General features: G+C 35.5%; 5 protein-coding genes and 1 pseudogene across 8 annotated transcripts; 3 read left to right on the top strand and 3 right to left on the bottom strand.

Annotated features, from left to right (window-relative positions):
* Positions 1-1136: 1136 nt before the first annotated feature.
* Positions 1137-2763, top strand: LOC106308140 (pentatricopeptide repeat-containing protein At4g21190). Of its 2 annotated transcripts, none has more exons than XM_013745272.1 (6): positions 1137-1241; positions 1396-1493; positions 1566-1664; positions 1771-1914; positions 2003-2215; positions 2304-2763. In XM_013745272.1, exons 2-6 carry the CDS (start codon positions 1407-1409, stop codon positions 2601-2603), a joined length of 843 nt encoding a protein of 280 aa, XP_013600726.1. In that variant the 5' UTR covers positions 1137-1241; positions 1396-1406; the 3' UTR covers positions 2604-2763. The 2 variants fall into 2 exon arrangements, with proteins under 2 accessions (XP_013600726.1, XP_013600733.1); XM_013745279.1 differs by having other exon boundaries at positions 1169-1241; positions 1403-1493.
* Positions 2764-2835: 72 nt separating this feature from the next.
* LOC106308130 (dnaJ protein ERDJ2B) lies at positions 2836-6193 on the bottom strand. Its single transcript, XM_013745263.1, has 9 exons — positions 5985-6193; positions 5424-5639; positions 5236-5331; positions 5038-5158; positions 4833-4939; positions 4303-4698; positions 4100-4219; positions 3918-4004; positions 2836-3854 (listed from the first exon to the last, which is right to left on the bottom strand). The coding sequence occupies exons 2-9, from the start codon at positions 5607-5609 to the stop codon at positions 2973-2975; spliced, it is 1995 nt and encodes a 664-aa protein (XP_013600717.1). The 5' UTR covers positions 5610-5639; positions 5985-6193; the 3' UTR covers positions 2836-2972.
* A 203-nt stretch (positions 6194-6396) lies between these two features.
* LOC106306325 (pentatricopeptide repeat-containing protein At4g21170) lies at positions 6397-8167 on the top strand. The gene has a single exon (XM_013742900.1). It carries the CDS (start codon positions 6427-6429, stop codon positions 8143-8145), a length of 1719 nt encoding a protein of 572 aa, XP_013598354.1. The 5' UTR covers positions 6397-6426; the 3' UTR covers positions 8146-8167.
* LOC106306333 (ADP-ribosylation factor GTPase-activating protein AGD12) lies at positions 8095-10404 on the bottom strand. 3 transcript variants are annotated; one of them, XM_013742926.1, is made up of 9 exons: positions 10236-10404; positions 9906-9960; positions 9684-9765; positions 9515-9590; positions 9186-9349; positions 9016-9103; positions 8818-8940; positions 8617-8712; positions 8095-8519 (listed from the first exon to the last, which is right to left on the bottom strand). In XM_013742926.1, exons 2-9 carry the CDS (start codon positions 9943-9945, stop codon positions 8238-8240), a joined length of 951 nt encoding a protein of 316 aa, XP_013598380.1. In that variant the 5' UTR covers positions 9946-9960; positions 10236-10404; the 3' UTR covers positions 8095-8237. The 3 variants fall into 3 exon arrangements, with proteins under 3 accessions (XP_013598380.1, XP_013598366.1, XP_013598372.1); XM_013742912.1 differs by having other exon boundaries at positions 8818-9103; positions 10236-10396; XM_013742918.1 differs by lacking the exon at positions 10236-10404 and having other exon boundaries at positions 9906-10223.
* Positions 10405-10594: 190 nt separating this feature from the next.
* Positions 10595-15803, bottom strand: LOC106306315 (dolichyl-diphosphooligosaccharide--protein glycosyltransferase subunit 2). The gene is made up of 20 exons (XM_013742889.1): positions 15666-15803; positions 15393-15540; positions 15047-15239; positions 14868-14957; positions 14592-14654; positions 14319-14388; positions 14101-14165; positions 13775-13829; positions 13547-13653; positions 13350-13465; positions 12936-13005; positions 12512-12616; positions 12316-12405; positions 12087-12235; positions 11861-11972; positions 11699-11782; positions 11517-11597; positions 11206-11430; positions 11010-11132; positions 10595-10884 (listed from the first exon to the last, which is right to left on the bottom strand). The coding sequence occupies exons 2-20, from the start codon at positions 15536-15538 to the stop codon at positions 10768-10770; spliced, it is 2061 nt and encodes a 686-aa protein (XP_013598343.1). The 5' UTR covers positions 15539-15540; positions 15666-15803; the 3' UTR covers positions 10595-10767.
* Positions 15804-20291: 4488 nt separating this feature from the next.
* LOC106330679 overlaps positions 20292-20320 on the top strand; it is a 9329-nt pseudogene continuing 9300 nt past the window's right edge.

Here is a 20320-nt window from a genome sequence, read left to right as displayed (position 1 = left end):
GTCTGATCTCTTCTTCTTCAAGCTTTTTGTTTCAATCGGTTCGACTCTCGTTGGTTTGAGTTCGTTGTCTCTCGATTGGAACTTCATCAAAGAAGAAAGATCCTTTGGCTCGTGAGGTTATGGGTAGATCTCACGCTCAAGTTTCAAGCACCTTCAATTCTGTTATCGCTTTCGTTGAGGTTCTTTGAACGGGATCCTGTTCCGGTGTGTTTCCGGTGGATCTGCCGATTAGACCTTCGCCGGAATCGTTCTGCTGGCTGAAGATCGGTGGTGACTCGCATGGTGGACACGTGTCCCAGCCACGCCAAATGTTAACGCGTGGTGATCGAGTCGGCCGCGTTCTTCCATAGGGTTTCCTTTTGTTGGGCCTGTTGGGCCGTTTGTATATTTTGTTTCTTGCCCGGTTGGACTTTTGTATTGTTGACTTTGGTTTTTTAATGATAGCAAATACTTCCAGTGAAAAAAAAAAAAAAATACTAGTACTATTTATAATGATCTTCCTTCTAGACGTTGACTATATATACCAATTATATCCCAGTTGTACTAAAACTATAAGGAATAAAAAGGGCTACATCTTGTTGAAAAGTGAATAGAAGGTAGGAGTTTGAGTCTCCAAAAATAGTCTAGAGCTTTCACAGTCTAGAGGTGTGTAGCCGCGGATTAAACAATATCTTGTGAGATTGAGGACTTCTAAGCCATCTGCAATTCCGCATCGAATTTTTGAATTAAAAAAAAAAATTAAATATAAATACATGTGGTAAAAAAAATTAGTTAAGATACTCTTATTAATGATGGTATAATGTTAAATAGGAAAGTTTTTCTTCAAATGAAAACTTGGATGCTTCTGAGCCTGATGTTCAGAGCATGATTAATGGAATGTTCTTAGGGTGAGTTTCTTATCGGAATATAAGAAACCGTCTCTTAATTTTTAACTAAAAAAACTAAGAACCGGATATACTTCCGTTAAGTATCTCAGTGAAAACTTGACTTAAAAAATTAGTTAAGATACTCTCATTAATGATGCTACGATGTTAATGTTTCTTCAAATAATAAATTGGTTAAATGGGTCTATTCACACTTTCGGGTTAATGGGCCTTTTCTATTAGTCCAATACGCAGCGTGTCGTATGTTTCTGGATGAGGATTTTCGACAAAGACAGAGATACAGAGAGACAGCGAAGAAGAAGAAGAAGAAGAAGAAGAATCATCTTCACTCTTTGTCTAACTGTGACGAATCCAAAGGTATCTTCAACACTACGTGTTTTGATTCACGACATAACTCTTGTGGTTAAAGTTAGTTTCTTGTGTTTTCAATCTGTTATGAACTGTTGTTGGCTGATAAAAGGAACAAGCTTTGAAATTTTCGAGTTCTTCTTCTTCTTCTTCTTATCCTCAGGACTCAGGAGGATGCTTAGCTTGAGATATTCACTACCGTATCTTCCTCAAACAAAGGAATCAACTAAACTCTTCTCCAAGAGGCCTAACAATGTTGTGGTTAGTATTGTAATAGTTAAATGTTATTAGCTTCTTTGCTCAGACAATCCCTCAGTGTGAATCAATCTTCAGGTTTGTGCGGCTAGAGGTCCAAGACCTCGATCTCCTCGAGTCTGGAAAACGAGGAAGAGAATTGGAAGTATCTCCAAGGCTGCCAAGATGATTGCTTGTGTAATACTACTCTCTTTTGTCACTTTCAGTGTCTTTATATCATATGTCTCTGTGTTCTGCAATGTTTAAAGATCCTTATATAAATTGACAAAGATGTCATCTGCAGATAAAAGAATTGTCGAATGTTAAAGAAGAAGTCTACGGAGCGCTTGATTCCTTCATTGCGTGGGAGTTAGAGTTCCCTCTTGTTATTGTCAAGAAGGCTTTAGCTGTTCTTGAAGATGAAAGAGAGTGGAAGAAGATTATTCAGGTAAAGCAAGAGGAGCTGTTTCTTTGTTTTGTTCTGGAAACGATGTAGTTAGGTGAATAAATAAAAGGTTTGTTTTGGATTGTGTTAGGTGACAAAATGGATGCTGAGCAAAGGCCAAGGAAGAACAATGGGGACTTACTTCTCGTTACTAAACGCTCTAGCAGAAGATAACCGCCTTGACGAAGCTGAGGAGCTGTGGAACAAACTGTTCATGGAACATTTAGAAGGAACTCCAAGAAAGTTCTTCAACAAAATGATCTCTATCTATTACAAGAGAGACATGCACCACAAGCTCTTCGAGGTCAAGTATAAAGCCTTCTTACTTTAGGATAGGTTGATGATGTCTGGAAGTAATGAAATAGCAATTCTTGGTTTTTTTTTTTTATCAGGTGTTTGCTGACATGGAAGAGCTTGGAGTGAAACCGAATATTGCGATTGTGAATATGGTTGGGAAAGTGTTTTTGAAACTTGGGATGGATGATAAGTACGAGAAGCTGATGAAGAAGTATCCTCCACCACAGTGGGAGTTCAGATATATCAAAGGAAGACGTGTTAAGGTCAAGGCCAAGCAGCTTAATGAGCTAAGCGAAGGTGAAGGAGGCTTAAGCAGCGATGAAGACAAGAATGAGAGTAAATCTGAATTGTTGTCAGGTGAGGAAGCAAACCAAGATGGTGAGGATTCCAGTTGAAGAGGAAGAGGAAGAAGAAGAACTTGTGGGAATGAATCAAAGACAGATTGAAACATCTAGAGAACCCTGTCTCGATCATTAGGACTCTTCTTGAGCCTTTGAGATTGTATGTACTGTTGGGTCATGCATGGAAAAGAGATTGAGAGCCAAAGTTATTCAATGAAGCGCTTGGGTTACTGACTGAAAACATGACCCAAAACGTTTGAACTTTTGAGGTAAAGAGCTTAGGAAAAGTCAAAACAGGACACCAACTAATATCAAAACGATAAAGAAACTCAGCAAAGAATCTTTTAGAGTATCATCACTGTGTAAAGCTTTGAAGCAAAAACTATTGTATTAAAGATCATGAGATAACTCCTCTTTGTTTATTCAATCTTCATCTGATCCTGACTCTTCAGAACTCGATTCCTTCTTGTTTACTTTCTTCTTTGATCCTCTCTTCTTGTCTTCCTCATCTTCACTGTATTCACTCTCATAATCTTCCTCTTCAAGCTCATCTTCTTCACCCTCCTCCTCCATACCTTCTTCTGCAGCCTCACCCTCCACATCACGGGTTCTTTTCAGAACCTCCACTTTCAGTGATGTCTTCTGGTCACAACCAATCCAAGCATCGCTCAGGCAGAAGCAAGTCAAGTTATAAGTACCTTCTGCAGGTGCCAAGAGCCTCCCCATCACCAATCTTGACCCAGTTTTAACTTTCTCAACAGCTTCTTCAACTGCACTGTTCTTTGCCTCAGCGCTTGCTCCTAAACTCTCCATTGTCTCACTAATAGCAATAGACGCAGTGCTTATAGCTTCAGCTTCATCCATGAAACTAACCTTCTGAAAGAACCAGACGTTGTTTGAATCCGCAAGAATAACCCAAAAGTTCTCCTCCTTGTGGAAGGGGAAGTGAGGCGAGTGAGGAACAGCTCCCACGAGTCCATTGGGACGTTTCAGAGTGATCCAAGCTTGAACTGTCGTCACGTCGCCTTCTTGAATACCTTCTTCGCCTTCTGTTTTGCAAGTGACTTCTATTTTCAGAGAAGGTATCATTTCCAAGACCTTCTTTACGTCTGCAACATCGGTTTCAGACAAACCAGCAACCTCCTTAAGAAGTATAGAACGTTCTTCTAAGCTCAGGTCTTGAAACTCTTTGAATGATCCAACTTGCAACGCTATCTTTTTGGCGATGGTTTCATTGAGATGAGGGAGTTGCAAGAGAGGAGCAGTGTCTTCTGAAGATAACTTCCTCAAACTAAGAGGAACAGCCTACAAACAAACAAGTTTAACAAAGCTGAAGAATCTTAAATGTTTTGTGCAGAATCTTATTACCTGAACAATGCATTGAGATAGCTCCATTACTCCGAATGCAGGACTTAACCATCCATGCCCTTGTTCATTGTGGGGTATAACCGCCATCTGCAAGAAACAATCTCATAATGTTCAGCTCATCATCAACTTTGTAACAAGCTTTATTTTATCAGATAACAATGTGCTAATAAAAGAAACAAGACCTTCATTAAATCTTCAAGGAGACGAGGTGCAAACTCAAGCACACGCCTGAAATCAGTTTGCAGAGCTGGAGACAAAACTGCTGATTCACGAGTCAACTGTTTCTGTATCAAAAGCTCAGCCTGTTGCACAAAACAAAAGAGTTAGCATCTTTTCAAAAATGTATCCAATACTTTATGTTATAACGTCTCAAAAGTAAACCAACCTTGATAACTGCAGGATCCTGTTTCCAAAACTTAGCTTCATCTTGATTCATCTTCTTAGGATCCAGACTTAGCTCGCTCTTGACAGCGGTAAAGAGTTTATTCAGAGATTCATCATCAGTTTTACGGACTGGAATCTCTGTGTACTCAGCTGCTTTGATGAAAACGTCCATGACTTTGCTTGTAGTCAAAGAGGGTTTCATTAACTCATAATACGCTTGACGAGTTTGGAGCTTGACGTAGTTTCCAGTATACTTTGATGATCTCCAGAGGTAGATGGAGGCGACCACAAGCGGCAAGAGAATACATAAACCAACTGTAAACAGCAACAGTAGCCCACCAGATTCTCCATTTAAGTCTAGGATAAACTGAGGGAGAGCTATTCCCAGTTTATAACCCTGCATCAATCACATTTGCAAAAGTCTCAGTTTTTGAATATGAGACAAGAAAGACTAATGCAAAAGCCTCCTTCTAACACTGTTATAACATGTAAAAGGTAAACAAAAGATTCAGTGGCGTAAGAGATGATTACTTGTCTGCCATCAGGATGACCATACTTCTCAAAGTTTTCACGAGATAACGGATCGGTCAAGGCTTGGTAAGCTTTAGCTATTGACTCCACAAAGTACTTGTTGGCCTCTGTATAGTTTAACAACACAACAAATCAGCAATAAGCAGACAGAAAAAGTCTATAATGAAAACCAAAAAGGAAGGATACTTTCAAAGCATTTTTGGACCTGGATCTGGATTTTTGTCGGGATGGTACTGGATAGAGAGTTTTCTATATGCTTTCTTGATTTGTGAGTCTGAAGCACCAGGTTCCAATCCAAGTATACTGAATGGTTCAAAGAGTTGACTCTGTAATATTCACACCAAGAAAATTCATTAAGCAAAAAGAAAATCTCGGATCATTAAGCATGAAGAGAGGAGATAACCTCACGGCTGATGTTCTTAGTGTAATAAATCAAGAAGATCATTACAAACCAGAGTAGCACAACTGTCAAGTTGCTACATGAAGTGAAGGTAGAGACCTGCAGAAGAGAGAAAATGAACAAATTAAGAGGTAAAACATTGTTGAATCCATCATACAAATAAAGTTAATGGGAAAAGAAAAAATACTAACTCTTTGAGAAAGGGATCTCTTGTACTTCCCTGAACGATCACAGTCAAGACACTGACAATGTATGCTCCTTTGTTTCTTGGAAAAAGCGCGGCTTAGCTTCACGAATGTATAAGGCACCAATGGAATTGCGATTATTGTCAGAATGAAGATGGGGAATAACACTCCATTCTCTTCTGATTCTACCATCTTTTGACCCTTTAGATCAGATCAGAGAACCTGCAGGTAAAAAAAAAACAGTTTTTTATAATCTGATGGCATCTAAGGAACAGAGAGATAGAGGGGCACAAAACACTCATGTGCTGAGTTGAAATCAACCATTTTATCTTTAATATTCATTTTCTGGACTAACATGATCGATCACAAGTCAAATTTGATCCAAAAAGGAAACAATCTTTAAAACATTACATCCATTAAAAAGATGAAAGAGATCAAGAGGATACAAAAGCAAAACATGTGTCCCCAACAAAATCTCTGTATTACAAAGAAACCGATCCGATTGCATGTCAGGAAAACTGTAATGAAGCAAATAAGATAACGAAAGTAAGAAACTTTGTTTTTTACCTCAATCGAGTCTCAGTAACTGAGGAAGAAAGAGCACGTTTTGATTATAGAATCGGATTGCGAAACTGAAAAAAGACAAAAGAACAAGAGTGTGAGGTTTATCAAAGAGGGAAGGAGATGATGAATCATCAAGACCAATGAAAACTCGACAGGTGGCAATGATTGGGTCATTGTATGTAGTTAGTTTAGGAAATTGAGTAATGAGATTTGACTGTATTAATTAGTAAAGATCCAAAGGACAAACTATGAGTTCTTGTTTGGGGATAGATCGTCTCATAATCGCGTTGAAAGTTCACTCCTTTGTGTTTGGTAATAAAAGTGGCGTTAAAAAGTTTGGTCCTTTTAGTTACTATTGTCAGCGAATCTTGTCTCGTGACCCAACTTCCCCTTAAACCCCTTGAGTGCCTTTAGTGCTAATGTGAGAGCTAAAGCAACTAACTAAATGGTTCTTCTCCGCAAAAGCATTGGACTCTTCAAACGATTCTCGACATCCTCTGCTTCCGACAGGAAAACACAACTGACTCTGTTCCGATCAGCCACCGAGATCTCTTCGATCCTCTTGCAACGACGCAACTGGGACACTCATCTCCGCTATGTCAAATCCAAGCTCCCCAGAGCAACACTCACACCGCCTCTCTTCCTCCAGATCCTCCGCGAGACTCGGAACTCTCCCAAAACCGCTCTCGAGTTCTTCGACTGGGCCAAAACCCATCTCCGGTTCGAGCCTGATCTCAAGTCTCACTGCCGAGTCATCGAAGTTGCTGCCGAGTCAGGTCTGTTAGAACGAGCAGAAGCCCTCTTGCGTCCTCTCGTTGAAACGAACTCTGTGGCAATACTCGTGGGATCGATGCAACGTTGGTTTGAAGGTGAAGAAGGTTCACTCTCTATCTCACTTAGCTTAGCTCTCGAGTGTTATTCCTTAAAGGGTAGTTACCAGAACGGCTTGGAAGTGTTCAGTTCGATGAAAAGACTGAGACTTTCGCCTTCTCTTAGCGCTTACAACTCTCTTCTTGATTCTCTCGTCAAAGAGAAACACTTTAGAGCGGCGTTGTGTTTGTACAGTGCCATGGTTCGAAACGGTGTCGTCTCCGATGTGTTAACTTACGATTTGGTTGCTCAGGTTTTGTGTGAACACGGGAAACACAAGAGTGTTGTTAAGTTGATGGAAACAGGTGTTGAAAGCTGCAAGATTTACACCAACCTCGTGGAGTGTTACAGCAGAAACGGTGAGTTTGATGCTGTGTTTAGCGTCATTCGTGGGATGAATGACAAGAAACTGGAGCTGAGTTTCTCTTCTTACGGATGCGTGTTGGATGATGTCTGCAGATTGGGAGACGCTGAGTTGATCGATAAGGTTCTTGTTTTGATGGTGGAGAAAGATGATTCGATTGGGAATGATCAGATCATCGAAAGGCTCTGCGAGATGGGGAAAACGTTTGCCTCTGAGATGCTTTTCCATCGAGCTTGTAACGCTGGAACGGTGCGTGATCAGACGTATGGCTCTATGTTGAAAGCTCTGTCTAGAAATGGGAGAAGAAAAGAAGCTGTTGATGTGTACCGGTTGATTTGTCGGAGAGGTGTCTCTTTACTTGATGAGAGTTGTTATAACGAGTTCGCAAATGCTCTTTGTATAGATCATGATGATGAGGAAGAACATGAGTTGCTTGTAGATGTTATAAAGCGCGGTTTCGTCCCTTGTACACAAAAGTTATCAGAAGTGTTAGCAGCAATGTGTAGGAAAAGAAGATGGAACCAAGCAGAGAAGCTTCTTGACTCTGTCATGGAAATGGAAGTTTACTTCGACTCCTTTTCCTGCGGGTTGCTGATGGAGCGTTACTGCAGAACGGGGAAGCTGGAGAAAGCGATGGAACTACATGAGAAGATAAAGAAGATGAAAGGAAGCTTGGATGTGAATGCTTATAACGCTGTTCTTGATAGGCTTATGACGAGGCAAAGAACCTTGGTGGGAGAAGCAGTCGGAGTGTTTGAGTACATGAAAGAGATGAGTACAATGAACAGCAAGAGTTTCACAATCATGATTCACGGGTTGTGTCGTGTGAAGGAGATGAAGAAAGCTATGAGGTATCATGATGAAATGTTGAAGTTGGGGTTGAAACCTGATTTAGTATCTTATAAACGTCTTATCTTAGGTTTTAAATGAAACATTTGGATTGTGCACAAAAGCAATGAATCAAACCACAAAAGCAATGACTTAAAACACACATATATTTAGTGAGCCTCTTGTTATGTATTTTATTGGTCAAGACGCAGCCACTCAAGTTCTAGTTCTAATTCACCAGACTCAACATTCTGAAGCTTGATGTGAACCTCTTGTTTCACTTTCCCATCCGCAATGTTGATGATGCTGTCTTCTATAAGAGCATTGTTGCGCGATTTAAGCCATTTACCAATCTGCATATCTCCAAACATTTCAGGGTCTCCAAAAGCCATTGCGGATGTGATCAGAGGTTGGATATCAATCCCAGCTTCTCCCATTATGTCATCACCAGAGAATGCGTCATAATCAAACACTTGCTGCACAAATTCAGCAAGAAAAAAAAATTAAGAACTTATATTAAATATTCATTAAAAGTAGAATCTGATTTGGATGGTTTTAGTCCAAGCTTTTTACCAACTTCACTGAGCCATAGTCATGAGGAACAGAGAGCATGAGTTCCTCGTTCCAAACCGGGTTTAAGTTGCTCTTCATTACAGTTGATTTTGCAGTCTGGTAATATGACGAAATACATCAGCAAATGAGATAACCATAACAGCCACTACAACAATGGTGAGAAAGACAAGAATCCACAATGTATTCAGTTGGTGGTTTTACCTGTTGTCCGAGAGTCAACACAACATAAGAATCGCTTGTCCTCATATCTCGGACAGCTAGATTGGTTCCTTTTTTAAGAGTCACCTTCAACAATCCAATAAACTCAACCATGCCTTCAAGATGCTGCCACCAGGATATCAAAAGACTGAGAGCAATGTCCAAGTTCATAGAGTTTTTTAACTGGAAAGAAGATTTTACTGGCTGTTGTGATGATGATGAATTTGATCCCTTCACGGATGTGATCCTCAAGCTTGGTTTCAGAAACTCTTGGTGTTCATATTTTGACCTGATTAAGATTTGAGGACATAGAGATTTTAATAAAATGTTAATGATGATATTTGGTTATAAGGGTTTTAGCAAAACTTTACCTGATAAACTGCATACGTTGGTCATGACTAGCATCAGGTCCAGGCTTTGAGACACCATCAGGTATAAATGCCTCGTAAACTGAATTGGCAGAGGCATTTCCTCCAATTTCAATCATTGAATCCACTTCATCATCTGACCATTCATCCAATGTCACAGATAAGACCTGCAAAACACCCACCCTTATGCTATCAGTAAACTTGTCAAGAAGACTTGGTGAAAGCAAATATGATTGTACAAGAGTAAACTCTATTCCCAACGATTGTTACTTATTTACATAATGAAAGTGTAACATCTCCACGTAAAGGGAGAAGCAAAGAGTCATTACAACCTTTGAGATATGAGTACCAAGGCTTCTGTGCACACCGCAACATTTCAAGCATATGAACACTCCGATATTTGCTGACCTGTAATAGTACAATTTAACCAAGATTTGGTACACGGATGCAGCTACATTGCTAACGGTATGTATGTTGGAAGCGTTATGAGAAAGGACTTACGCCCACTTAGGATCTGGAGCGCTACAATCAGCGCAGACTCGGTTATCAGATTGAGTTAAAAGATCACTTATTCTCCTTTTACCTGTGAAGCAAGAGGGTGAATCATTCTCAAGTCATGAAGAAACCTATAAACCTCACACACAAAGTTTATGAACACACACAAAAAAAAAAAACTCATATTCCTTAAGAGTAATGATTGATAAAAGTAAACCAGCAATATACCTGAGCTATTCTTTCCTTGTCCGGCTGCAGAATAACTCATTGCTCTTCTCAAAAGCTAGCAATCGTTCAAACACAATCCGACACAGAACAAAGGAAACACCAATCACGCACAACAATATTAGAAAAAAATGAAAAGTTTCATGATTCTTTAAGGAGATCAAAACTCTGATTTCAAAAACCAAACATTTTGGAGAAACCACGACCACAGAACCACCAAGAAGAAGAACATATCTTTTTTTTTTCAATACCAGATAGAGAAAGAGATCCAAAATAATCGAGAGGCCACAATAAATGAATCTTTATCTATTCCTGAAACCATTAACAACTTACAGAGAATGAAAGTCAAAGTTGACGATGCACACAATCACTGAAGAAGAAAGATTATGCAAAGGAATAAGCAGACTATGTACGGAATTGGAATAGGGAGATATGATTAGATTTGAACGTGTCTTATTGCCAATCAGGGGAGAGAGAGAGAGAGATATGAATGTTCTTACACAAACTTTTCAGATGAACTAACAATAAATATTAGATTATTACGTGCTGCTCTCGTTTACTTTTAGTTTATTGAACTGTAAATTTAGAAAGTCATAAGCCTGCCAGTCTATATTTCCCTTATAGTTATATCGTTGTCTAGTTCTAGTTTCCTTTATTCTTTTCATCAACATTGGTTAAACGAAAAAGGTAAGGAAAGCAACTCTTCTTGATAACTTTTTAAGACTAAACTGAAACTCTGTAATCTTTTGGAATTGTCTTATTACCATAATCTATATAAGTTACTGCTACAAAACTGAAATACGAAACTGCTCCATAGAGACACAGGAACCATAAAAAATCCATCATAGTGATGAATATATATCCTTCAAGCAGATTTCAGCTTGTTCGATGTTGCTGCGAGGTGAGACAGTGTTCTGTGTCCGACGAACAACAGAAACACTCCCAGCAAAGACAGTGCCTTTAGAGTCGTGAACAGATCCAACTGCATGATGCATAAGGAAAAACAAAAAAGGGTATTTTTAATTATGATGAGGAGCTATAGATTTTTTTGATTATGCAACGGTCTTTATTATAAACTTAAAACAAGAACCGGTTTTGAGAACTTGCCTTCACCCAGAAGAGCACGTAGAGAAGCAGAACAGCTCCAATGCCGCCATGGAACAGTAAAGCGGATGTTGCAGCCCCAACAGACGATGGGAAGCTCTTTATGTTCACTCCCAACCGTGTAAGCTGAAACACACAATATTTAGAAGTTGCGAAAAATGTTGTTTCTGAATCTATTTACAAGCGAAAGAAGACTGACCCCTATCAAGAAGCCGATGAATGGGAGAACTATAAGACCCAAGAAAACCAGTGAAATCTGCTTTGCGGGAAGCTTTTCTGGAACCCTGAAGATGTGTGATATCTCAGCTTTTGGCACATATCTTGAGTAAGGATCAGTAGGCTGGAGAGGAGGACGCGCCGCCTTCTCTGGACGTTCTGGTAGGTCTAGTTCAATGTGGCCAATATTACTCAATAAAGAGTTCTCCTGGAGAAATGAAAGGACAAAATATCATTGTTCAAAGTTCTGAATATGTAAATCAACTGCATTGGACCTGAAAGAACAGTAATTACCATGGAAGCATCTCCAATAGTTAGCTGGATCTCATATTTGCCAGAAAGGTAGTATAGCTTCTCAACCAATCCAAGAAAATCCTAAAGGGTAAAAATAACATCAATCATTAGTATTGTAATTAGAACGCCACTGCTCCCCAAACTAGACAATTAAAAAATGAAGATATGTCAAAGAACTTAACTAGAACTAATTCAGACTTCTTTCCAGAAGTTTTCACGAGAAAGATATGCTCGACCTGTGACTCATGTTTCAGCTTGAGAAATGCCTGCATGGAGGAAGTAAGCAGGTCAAGGAAGTGAACAGAGCATAACCATTACTAAAGCAGAATCGGGAATGAACAAACCTGGTGTGGCTTAAACACATGGCCAATTGGAGTAGTTAACTGGAATGACAGGCGCAGCTTTTGGAGATGGTTTGCTGATAATGATACTGCTTCATCTTTAGTTAAATCTAGCCTACAGTAGTTGTAAAGGAGAACCAAGTAACAAAATGATGATAAGCACAACAACAAAATTGCAAAAAAGTATACTTTGTAAGTAACTAATGGTACAGCGATACAGGTGACATACTTTTTCTGAGATTCAACGCTCCCAACGTCACTGTCAAGTACAGCAATTTCTGCATTCTCAATGGTAATAGCTCCTGTGGCTGCTATAGGCACTTTTGTTTGAGCTTCGGTTATGTATGCTTTTTCATTTGCCGACTCATCTAGCAAAATCTACAAAAAACGAAGCTTATCATATTCTTAACATACATTGTATATGAAGTCTGTGTGATATATACCGACAAGAGCAATACCTCAAATACAAATGTATACTTTCCAACATCAAAGTTCTTAGGAAAGGATTCCAAGAAGTACGTTGCACTTTCAGCGTCAAACTTAAGCTCCTGTACACCCAAAAATGTAATGGAAACAAGTAAACAAGCTTAATGCAGGGAAAAATGACGATTTACTAATGTGGGCTCAAATAGTCAGAGAAGCTACATTATTTACCTGGTTGTTAATTACAGAAGAACCCTTTGATCCAGAACTTAGAGCTTGTGCGAGCTTCACACTAAGAGCTGGTGCCTTAGAACCGAGTACAGTGCTGACTTTAACCTAGTTCCAGATAAAGAGAATAAAATATAAAACCAATATCCAAAAAGGTAATTGACGAAGGGTCAACTAGACAGAGTCATTATCGAGTAAGAGAGTCTATGCAAACATCCAATTCTATGAGATTGGGCAATCTCTACCAACTAAATATCCAACATCTAACCGATATAGCCAGAAAATCTAGACTTAAGACTGCCACGACAAGAAGTACTACTATTCAACAGGAAATTGTATGAAAAAACATAAGAGAAAAACAGAAAATAAAAGAAATTAACATCTCAAACTATGCCAGCACATCTTGATGAAAGTTTTGATGGCATACCTTCAGAGGTTCTTTCTTTGTCAACGAAATTACAGAAGATGGAAGAGACAAGATGAGTGGAACGGAGAACCTGAAATCATAGAAAACGACCATAAACACACATTATTGCTTTCAGAGAAAGAGCATATTCAATGAGCAACTGATTGAAATTTCGCAAGTGTTCAAGCTTTTAAACTTCTAATCTTCTCTACAGATATCATTTCTGCCTATCATTTTGCTAAATTTTCCAGGATAGAGAACTACAAGCCCTTCAGAACATTTTTTACATGTGAAGGGAAACAGATTTCCTCTATCAAAAGCAACTATTAGCATGAAAGAGCGGAAGCAACAGTAAGTCCTAGTGCCACATTCTAAGATGTGTGCTGAAATAAAACAAAAGGAAATTGCATAAAGAGGGCATGAAAGTAGCATTACCTGTTGTCTTCCAAACAAGCTAGTGCATCTATTTGGTTGAAGAAATCTTTGGCATCACCACGAATTCCAACACCAAGAAAGAACTTGGCCAAACCAACTATCTTTTCACCTGGAAGCTGCATGAGAGAATAGGAGAAGGTGAGTTATCAACACATATGACAAAATACAGGATACAAAGAAATATGGTTACTACATACGTTCAATCCTGTGGATTCTGAAGCTGCAAATGACTTGAGCCCTCTAATTACTGATGCAGTTGTTGATATTGGGCCTTCACTTTCATCGAAGTAAAATGTCCCATCGTCTAAACGATCAAAAAATAATAATCAACACCAGAAATGCAAATCTAAACTGAAGAAACTATGAATTGCCTGAAGAAAATCTCTTATGCGTACACATAATATAGCAAGTAGTTTACTGCATACCATATTTTTGAATACTGTCAAAAAGCTTCGTGATACCCGTCTTCAAAGTCTGGATCTACGAGATGACAAAGAAGAATGATGATATCATCACACAAGTAATAACAACAAACTACCATATAAAATGGCAAAAAAACATAACCAGATTAAAAAGTAAGATACACATGTATAATTTACAATTTGGAAGTTAAAATCATCAAAACACAGTTGTCTATTTAGTTACTCAGAGATTCCAGAACCCAAAGAAAATTAGCACTAAGATATTTTTGTGATGGCCCATTAAAATATATTCCCAGGAAATCAGTAGTATAGTACACCATTTCACTTACCAAGGAGTGATCAATCTCTGAAGGTGCTAATGAAATCACTCCAGCAAGCGTTTCGAAGGCTAAGCCTGAAGGAAAAAAAATCTTAGGCTTAGAAGAACGTAAATAAGATAAAACAGAGCAAGGAAGTAAGCCGTTAAAGGTGTAATAATCGAAAAGGTTTCATTATTAACGTTTAGCCTCGTGACGTAGGAAGGGTTAATCCAGTAAGAAATACTTACCAGCAGCAAAGGTGCTTGATTCCGGATTGTTGGGGCTGTAGCGCCATTTTCCATCACTCTGGCTAAGAGCCTGATTCAAATTTACTATATGAGCCAAATATTACTCAAAAAATAATCTATGTATGTAATATAGGAACTGGATATCCGTAACAAGTCTGCGCTATATACACTTCTAACAGAATCTAAAACTGATAGTTCAGAAAGACAGTGTATAATGTAACGTCTTATAGTTCAACAACAACGGCATATTAGATAAGCTAAACAAGTTCAAACCTTAATGGAACGGAAAACAGCTTCGGCATCTCCAAGACTTATATCAGTTCCAGAAAATTGCTCCTGGAAATGGAAAAGGGAGGTCAAGCTTGAATCCAACAAAGAGGAAAAGCAGGACGGCAAATCAATGGAGTTAACTCAAATAAAACTATCACGATCACAGGTATCCGCCCAAACATTTTCTATACTTCCAAGTAATAATCTCATAGAAATGCTATATGGAAAAAGGAGTAGCCAACCCCATTTAATTAGTTCACAAAAGTGTACTTGTATTACCTTAACGAGCACCAAGCCTCTGACAGAATAGTAGAAGTCAAGCAATAACTTGGCATCTTTAACGCCAGTTTGAAGTTTAGAGACAATGTCCTTCAAAAGAAAACAGATGAAGTTATTTTAGCCGCTTATAAGTAGGTAAAAGACTATTGTGGTACTACTGGGAGGAGACAATTCTTTACCTTAGGAACATCTTCTCCAGATTTACATTTGAGAATCCCATTAAGGCTCAAAGCATATAATGCATCCTTTAGAGTAGAAGAAGACAACGCAAGAACTTTAACAACATTCTCACAAGTCGCTGAGCTCAGATCAGACTTTTTATCAATCCCAAGAATCTCCAAAGTCTTTAATGCTTCATAAGCCTCCTCCAAGCTGATTATAACCAAATAAAATCGCAAATTTTAACCACTAAACAAACGAAACCTCAGCAAAAGAATGTGGTGAAACATCCTAATCAAGTTAACTAAGGAACAATACAATATGTGACAAAACGAAATCTAAGTGTGTATTTTTCGAGAAATCAACCTTTTGTAGGATCCATCGACTGGTACGAAGACATCGAGAGCCGCGGATCGGTGAGAGTCTGAGATCGGCTGAAACACTGAAGCAGCGCCGCAAATTGCTACGGCGAGAATCAAAAATAGAAATCGAACGAGACCTCTTTCCATCATTACTGTATCAGAAAACTCAAATAAATAAAAAATCCAAACAGTTACCGCCAACTACGACGGAGAAGATCGTAAAGCTTTAGCATTTTCAGATCGGAAGTAGATCCGTAAATGGGAAAAGGAAGATTACCAGAAGTGGGCGAGTCTCGGTAGTCAACGGAGACTGAGGTTTGGGGAAGCGTGAGATCGATCTATGGCGAAGGCGAAGGCGAAGACGAAGACGAAGACGAAGGCCAAAATTAACGAGTGAGGAGGAGCTTGATGACAGTAACTGATAAGACGAATTTACCCTTGCTTCTCAATTTATATTACACTCCAGTTATATTATAATTAAACGACAGCGTATCAGGAGACCCCGTCTGTTAATAAGGTTAAAAATTCTTTTTTATGGGCAGCTAGAATATTAGTTTTAACGGTGGGCAGTGCCAGGATAACATTTCTAGTGGCACATAAAAATTACTATCCCATGTATATTATTTAAAAAGCATTTCAACATTTTTTTATAGCCACATGTCATCAATAGAATTCCTTAGAGAAATAGATTGGTACATTTAAATATATAATAAGCTTTTTATTAAACCACAATAAATACATTATTAATGTGATTCATTATTTCCTTAAATAAGATTACGGAATTACCTAATGTGGTTAAAGTATATATGATAATTAATGATTTTGAATAATAAAGATTTGATAAAAATAAGTGTGTATTATAATTATATTTGTTTAATTTTAAGCTATTAAAATAAATTAAACAATCATAGTAACTATATAATAAAATTAAAAAATTATTTATATATTATATTTTGAATTTTTAAAAACGAGTATAAATTACTAAAACTGTTAAAAATTTTACATTCAAATTTTGTGATCTATGATTTAAAACTTTTGTTATGACATGATACAAATAATTGAAAAATAATATAAGTTGAAAGTCTCATTTAATAAGTATAAAAAAAGATATATAAATATATGTATCATTTTAATTAAACTATATGCCATATAAAAATACATAAATATCGTAATTTTGAAATTTACTTTGAACATTTTTTTTTGATAAAAAATTTGAAAAAATATTGACAACTTAATTTTTTAAAATATTATAAATTACTTAAACCACTATTTCCACAGTGAAAATTTTGTTGTCACTAATTTAGACTTTTTGCTATAACAGATACAAATGATAAAAAAAATATGAGCAAAAAGTATCATCTAATAAATATTAATATTAACATATACCATATATATGTTACTATCATTTAAATTTAATTATATATCATATCAAATAGAAAAAATATTTTTTCGATTTATTAAATTTATTTATATGTTCGCACCAATTTAATTACATAAGTAGTAGATAATGACTTTTTAATTATTCAAAATATATGTATTATTTCATAATATGCTATAAACATATAATATATAAAATAATTTATATATATAATGTTCATTCCGCGCAAAGCGCGGATCTTAACCTAGTTATATCTTATATATCGAAACAGAAGTCACTGCTTTGATTCATAGTCATGTTACATGTAATCTCTAATCTTATTATTATTATGGCTAACTAATCCAGACTATATGACAACAATATGCCTAAAATTCCGTTTTGGATTACCAGCATTAATTATCTTCCAATAAATAGAATTGTAATCTACAACTTATTGAATGTATTTAACCACTAAAATCTCGACCACTATTCTGTTTTGGATAAACAGCATTAAAAAATATTTATTTCTTGAAAAGCAACTATAATCATAAAATCTAAGTAGGCGTAATTTCTTTTAACTTGAAAAGTAAGTATACTCTCAAAATCTCTCAGTCGATACGATTTTTTCAAAAAAAACTTGCTTGAGGATTACAACTCCTTGAGGATTTTATTTTATAGTTGCAGAATATACAAAAGAAATTACACAATTACAACTCCTTGAGGATTATGGACACAATAAAAAAAAATATACGGTAAAATTATTATGTTTTAAAAAGTGATAGACACACCTCATATATATTATAATATATACCAATTTAGAATTGAAAACAATATGTTTGTATAAAAATAAATGTAAACAAACACCCGCGCAAGTTTCACTTTAAAATAGAATAATTATATTATAAAATTAGATTTTCTCCAATGGTTCACTCTATAATAAAATTACTCTATAATAAAATAAAATATAGAATAATGTTGTTTTTTTACTCTAAATATAAAATAAAAAATGATATTACTATATATTTAACTCTATTATATAGTGAACCATTGGAGCAAAACCAATTCTATAATAGAGTTACTCTATTTTAAAGTAAAATATAGAGAAATTTTTTATGTACCATTAAAGATGGTCTAATGGCTTTGGTTTTTACAACTAGGAGGTTTCTGCATCATATAGTGATAATAATTTTTAAAATATGTTAGTTTCTAAAACAAAACATGAAATATAACATGTCATAATAATAACTAAGACATGTTATCATTTTCAAGAACCTATGTCATCATCTAACAATATAACAATAATATTAAAAATGGAGATTCGTAAATGTTTCACGCCTAAATATATGGTCATGCGAGGAAAGCTCGTAACAATGCTTAATTGTCGACAAAGCAACTGGAAAACACTTCAATTTTGCTAGCTCATAATCAAAGACATCTTCATCCAAGTTACTTATTCATCAAGAAAAATTCGAGGCTCAAATTTATTTCCTCTGGATGCTATTAATATGATCCATGTATTAATGTATATAGGAGCACTACAAGAAAACATCAAGGATACTGAGGGAAAAAATCGTCGGAATTTCGTCGGAATAACGTTATTCCGACGAAATTCCGACGATTTTTTCCCTCAGTATCCTTGATGTTTTCTTGTAGTGCTCCTATATACATTAATACATGGATCATATTAATAGCATCCAGAGGAAATAAATTTGAGCCTCGAATTTTTCTTGATGAATAAGTAACTTGGATGAAGATGTCTTTGATTATGAGCTAGCAAAATTGAAGTGTTTTCCAGTTGCTTTGTCGACAATTAAGCATTGTTACGAGCTTTCCTCGCATGACCATATATTTAGGCGTGAAACATTTACGAATCTCCATTTTTAATATTATTGTTATATTGTTAGATGATGACATAGGTTCTTGAAAATGATAACATGTCTTAGTTATTATTATGACATGTTATATTTCATGTTTTGTTTTAGAAACTAACATATTTTAAAAATTATTATCACTATATGATGCAGAAACCTCCTAGTTGTAAAAACCAAAGCCATTAGACCATCTTTAATGGTACATAAAAAATTTCTCTATATTTTACTTTAAAATAGAGTAACTCTATTATAGAATTGGTTTTGCTCCAATGGTTCACTATATAATAGAGTTAAATATATAGTAATATCATTTTTTATTTTATATTTAGAGTAAAAAAACAACATTATTCTATATTTTATTTTATTATAGAGTAATTTTATTATAGAGTGAACCATTGGAGAAAATCTAATTTTATAATATAATTATTCTATTTTAAAGTGAAACTTGCGCGGGTGTTTGTTTACATTTATTTTTATACAAACATATTGTTTTCAATTCTAAATTGGTATATATTATAATATATATGAGGTGTGTCTATCACTTTTTAAAACATAATAATTTTACCGTATATTTTTTTTTATTGTGTCCATAATCCTCAAGGAGTTGTAATTGTGTAATTTCTTTTGTATATTCTGCAACTATAAAATAAAATCCTCAAGGAGTTGTAATCCTCAAGCAAGTTTTTTTTGAAAAAATCGTATCGACTGAGAGATTTTGAGAGTATACTTACTTTTCAAGTTAAAAGAAATTACGCCTACTTAGATTTTATGATTATAGTTGCTTTTCAAGAAATAAATATTTTTTAATGCTGTTTATCCAAAACAGAATAGTGGTCGAGATTTTAGTGGTTAAATACATTCAATAAGTTGTAGATTACAATTCTATTTATTGGAAGATAATTAATGCTGGTAATCCAAAACGGAATTTTAGGCATATTGTTGTCATATAGTCTGGATTAGTTAGCCATAATAATAATAAGATTAGAGATTACATGTAACATGACTATGAATCAAAGCAGTGACTTCTGTTTCGATATATAAGATATAACTAGGTTAAGATCCGCGCTTTGCGCGGAATGAACATTATATATATAAATTATTTTATATATTATATGTTTATAGCATATTATGAAATAATACATATATTTTGAATAATTAAAAAGTCATTATCTACTACTTATGTAATTAAATTGGTGCGAACATATAAATAAATTTAATAAATCGAAAAAATATTTTTTCTATTTGATATGATATATAATTAAATTTAAATGATAGTAACATATATATGGTATATGTTAATATTAATATTTATTAGATGATACTTTTTGCTCATATTTTTTTTATCATTTGTATCTGTTATAGCAAAAAGTCTAAATTAGTGACAACAAAATTTTCACTGTGGAAATAGTGGTTTAAGTAATTTATAATATTTTAAAAAATTAAGTTGTCAATATTTTTTCAAATTTTTTATCAAAAAACTGTTCAAAGTAAATTTCAAAATTACGATATTTATGTATTTTTATATGGCATATAGTTTAATTAAAATGATACATATATTTATATATCTTTTTTTATACTTATTAAATGAGACTTTCAACTTATATTATTTTTCAATTATTTGTATCATGTCATAACAAAAGTTTTAAATCATAGATCACAAAATTTGAATGTAAAACTTTTAACAGTTTTAGTAATTTATACTCG

This window comes from Brassica oleracea, chromosome C1 (genome assembly GCF_000695525.1).
Source record: "Brassica oleracea var. oleracea cultivar TO1000 chromosome C1, BOL, whole genome shotgun sequence".
NCBI classification, from domain to species: domain Eukaryota; kingdom Viridiplantae; phylum Streptophyta; class Magnoliopsida; order Brassicales; family Brassicaceae; genus Brassica; species Brassica oleracea.
The sequence above is the reverse complement of the archived record's forward strand: the minus strand, read 5'-3'. Positions and strand labels throughout refer to the sequence as shown.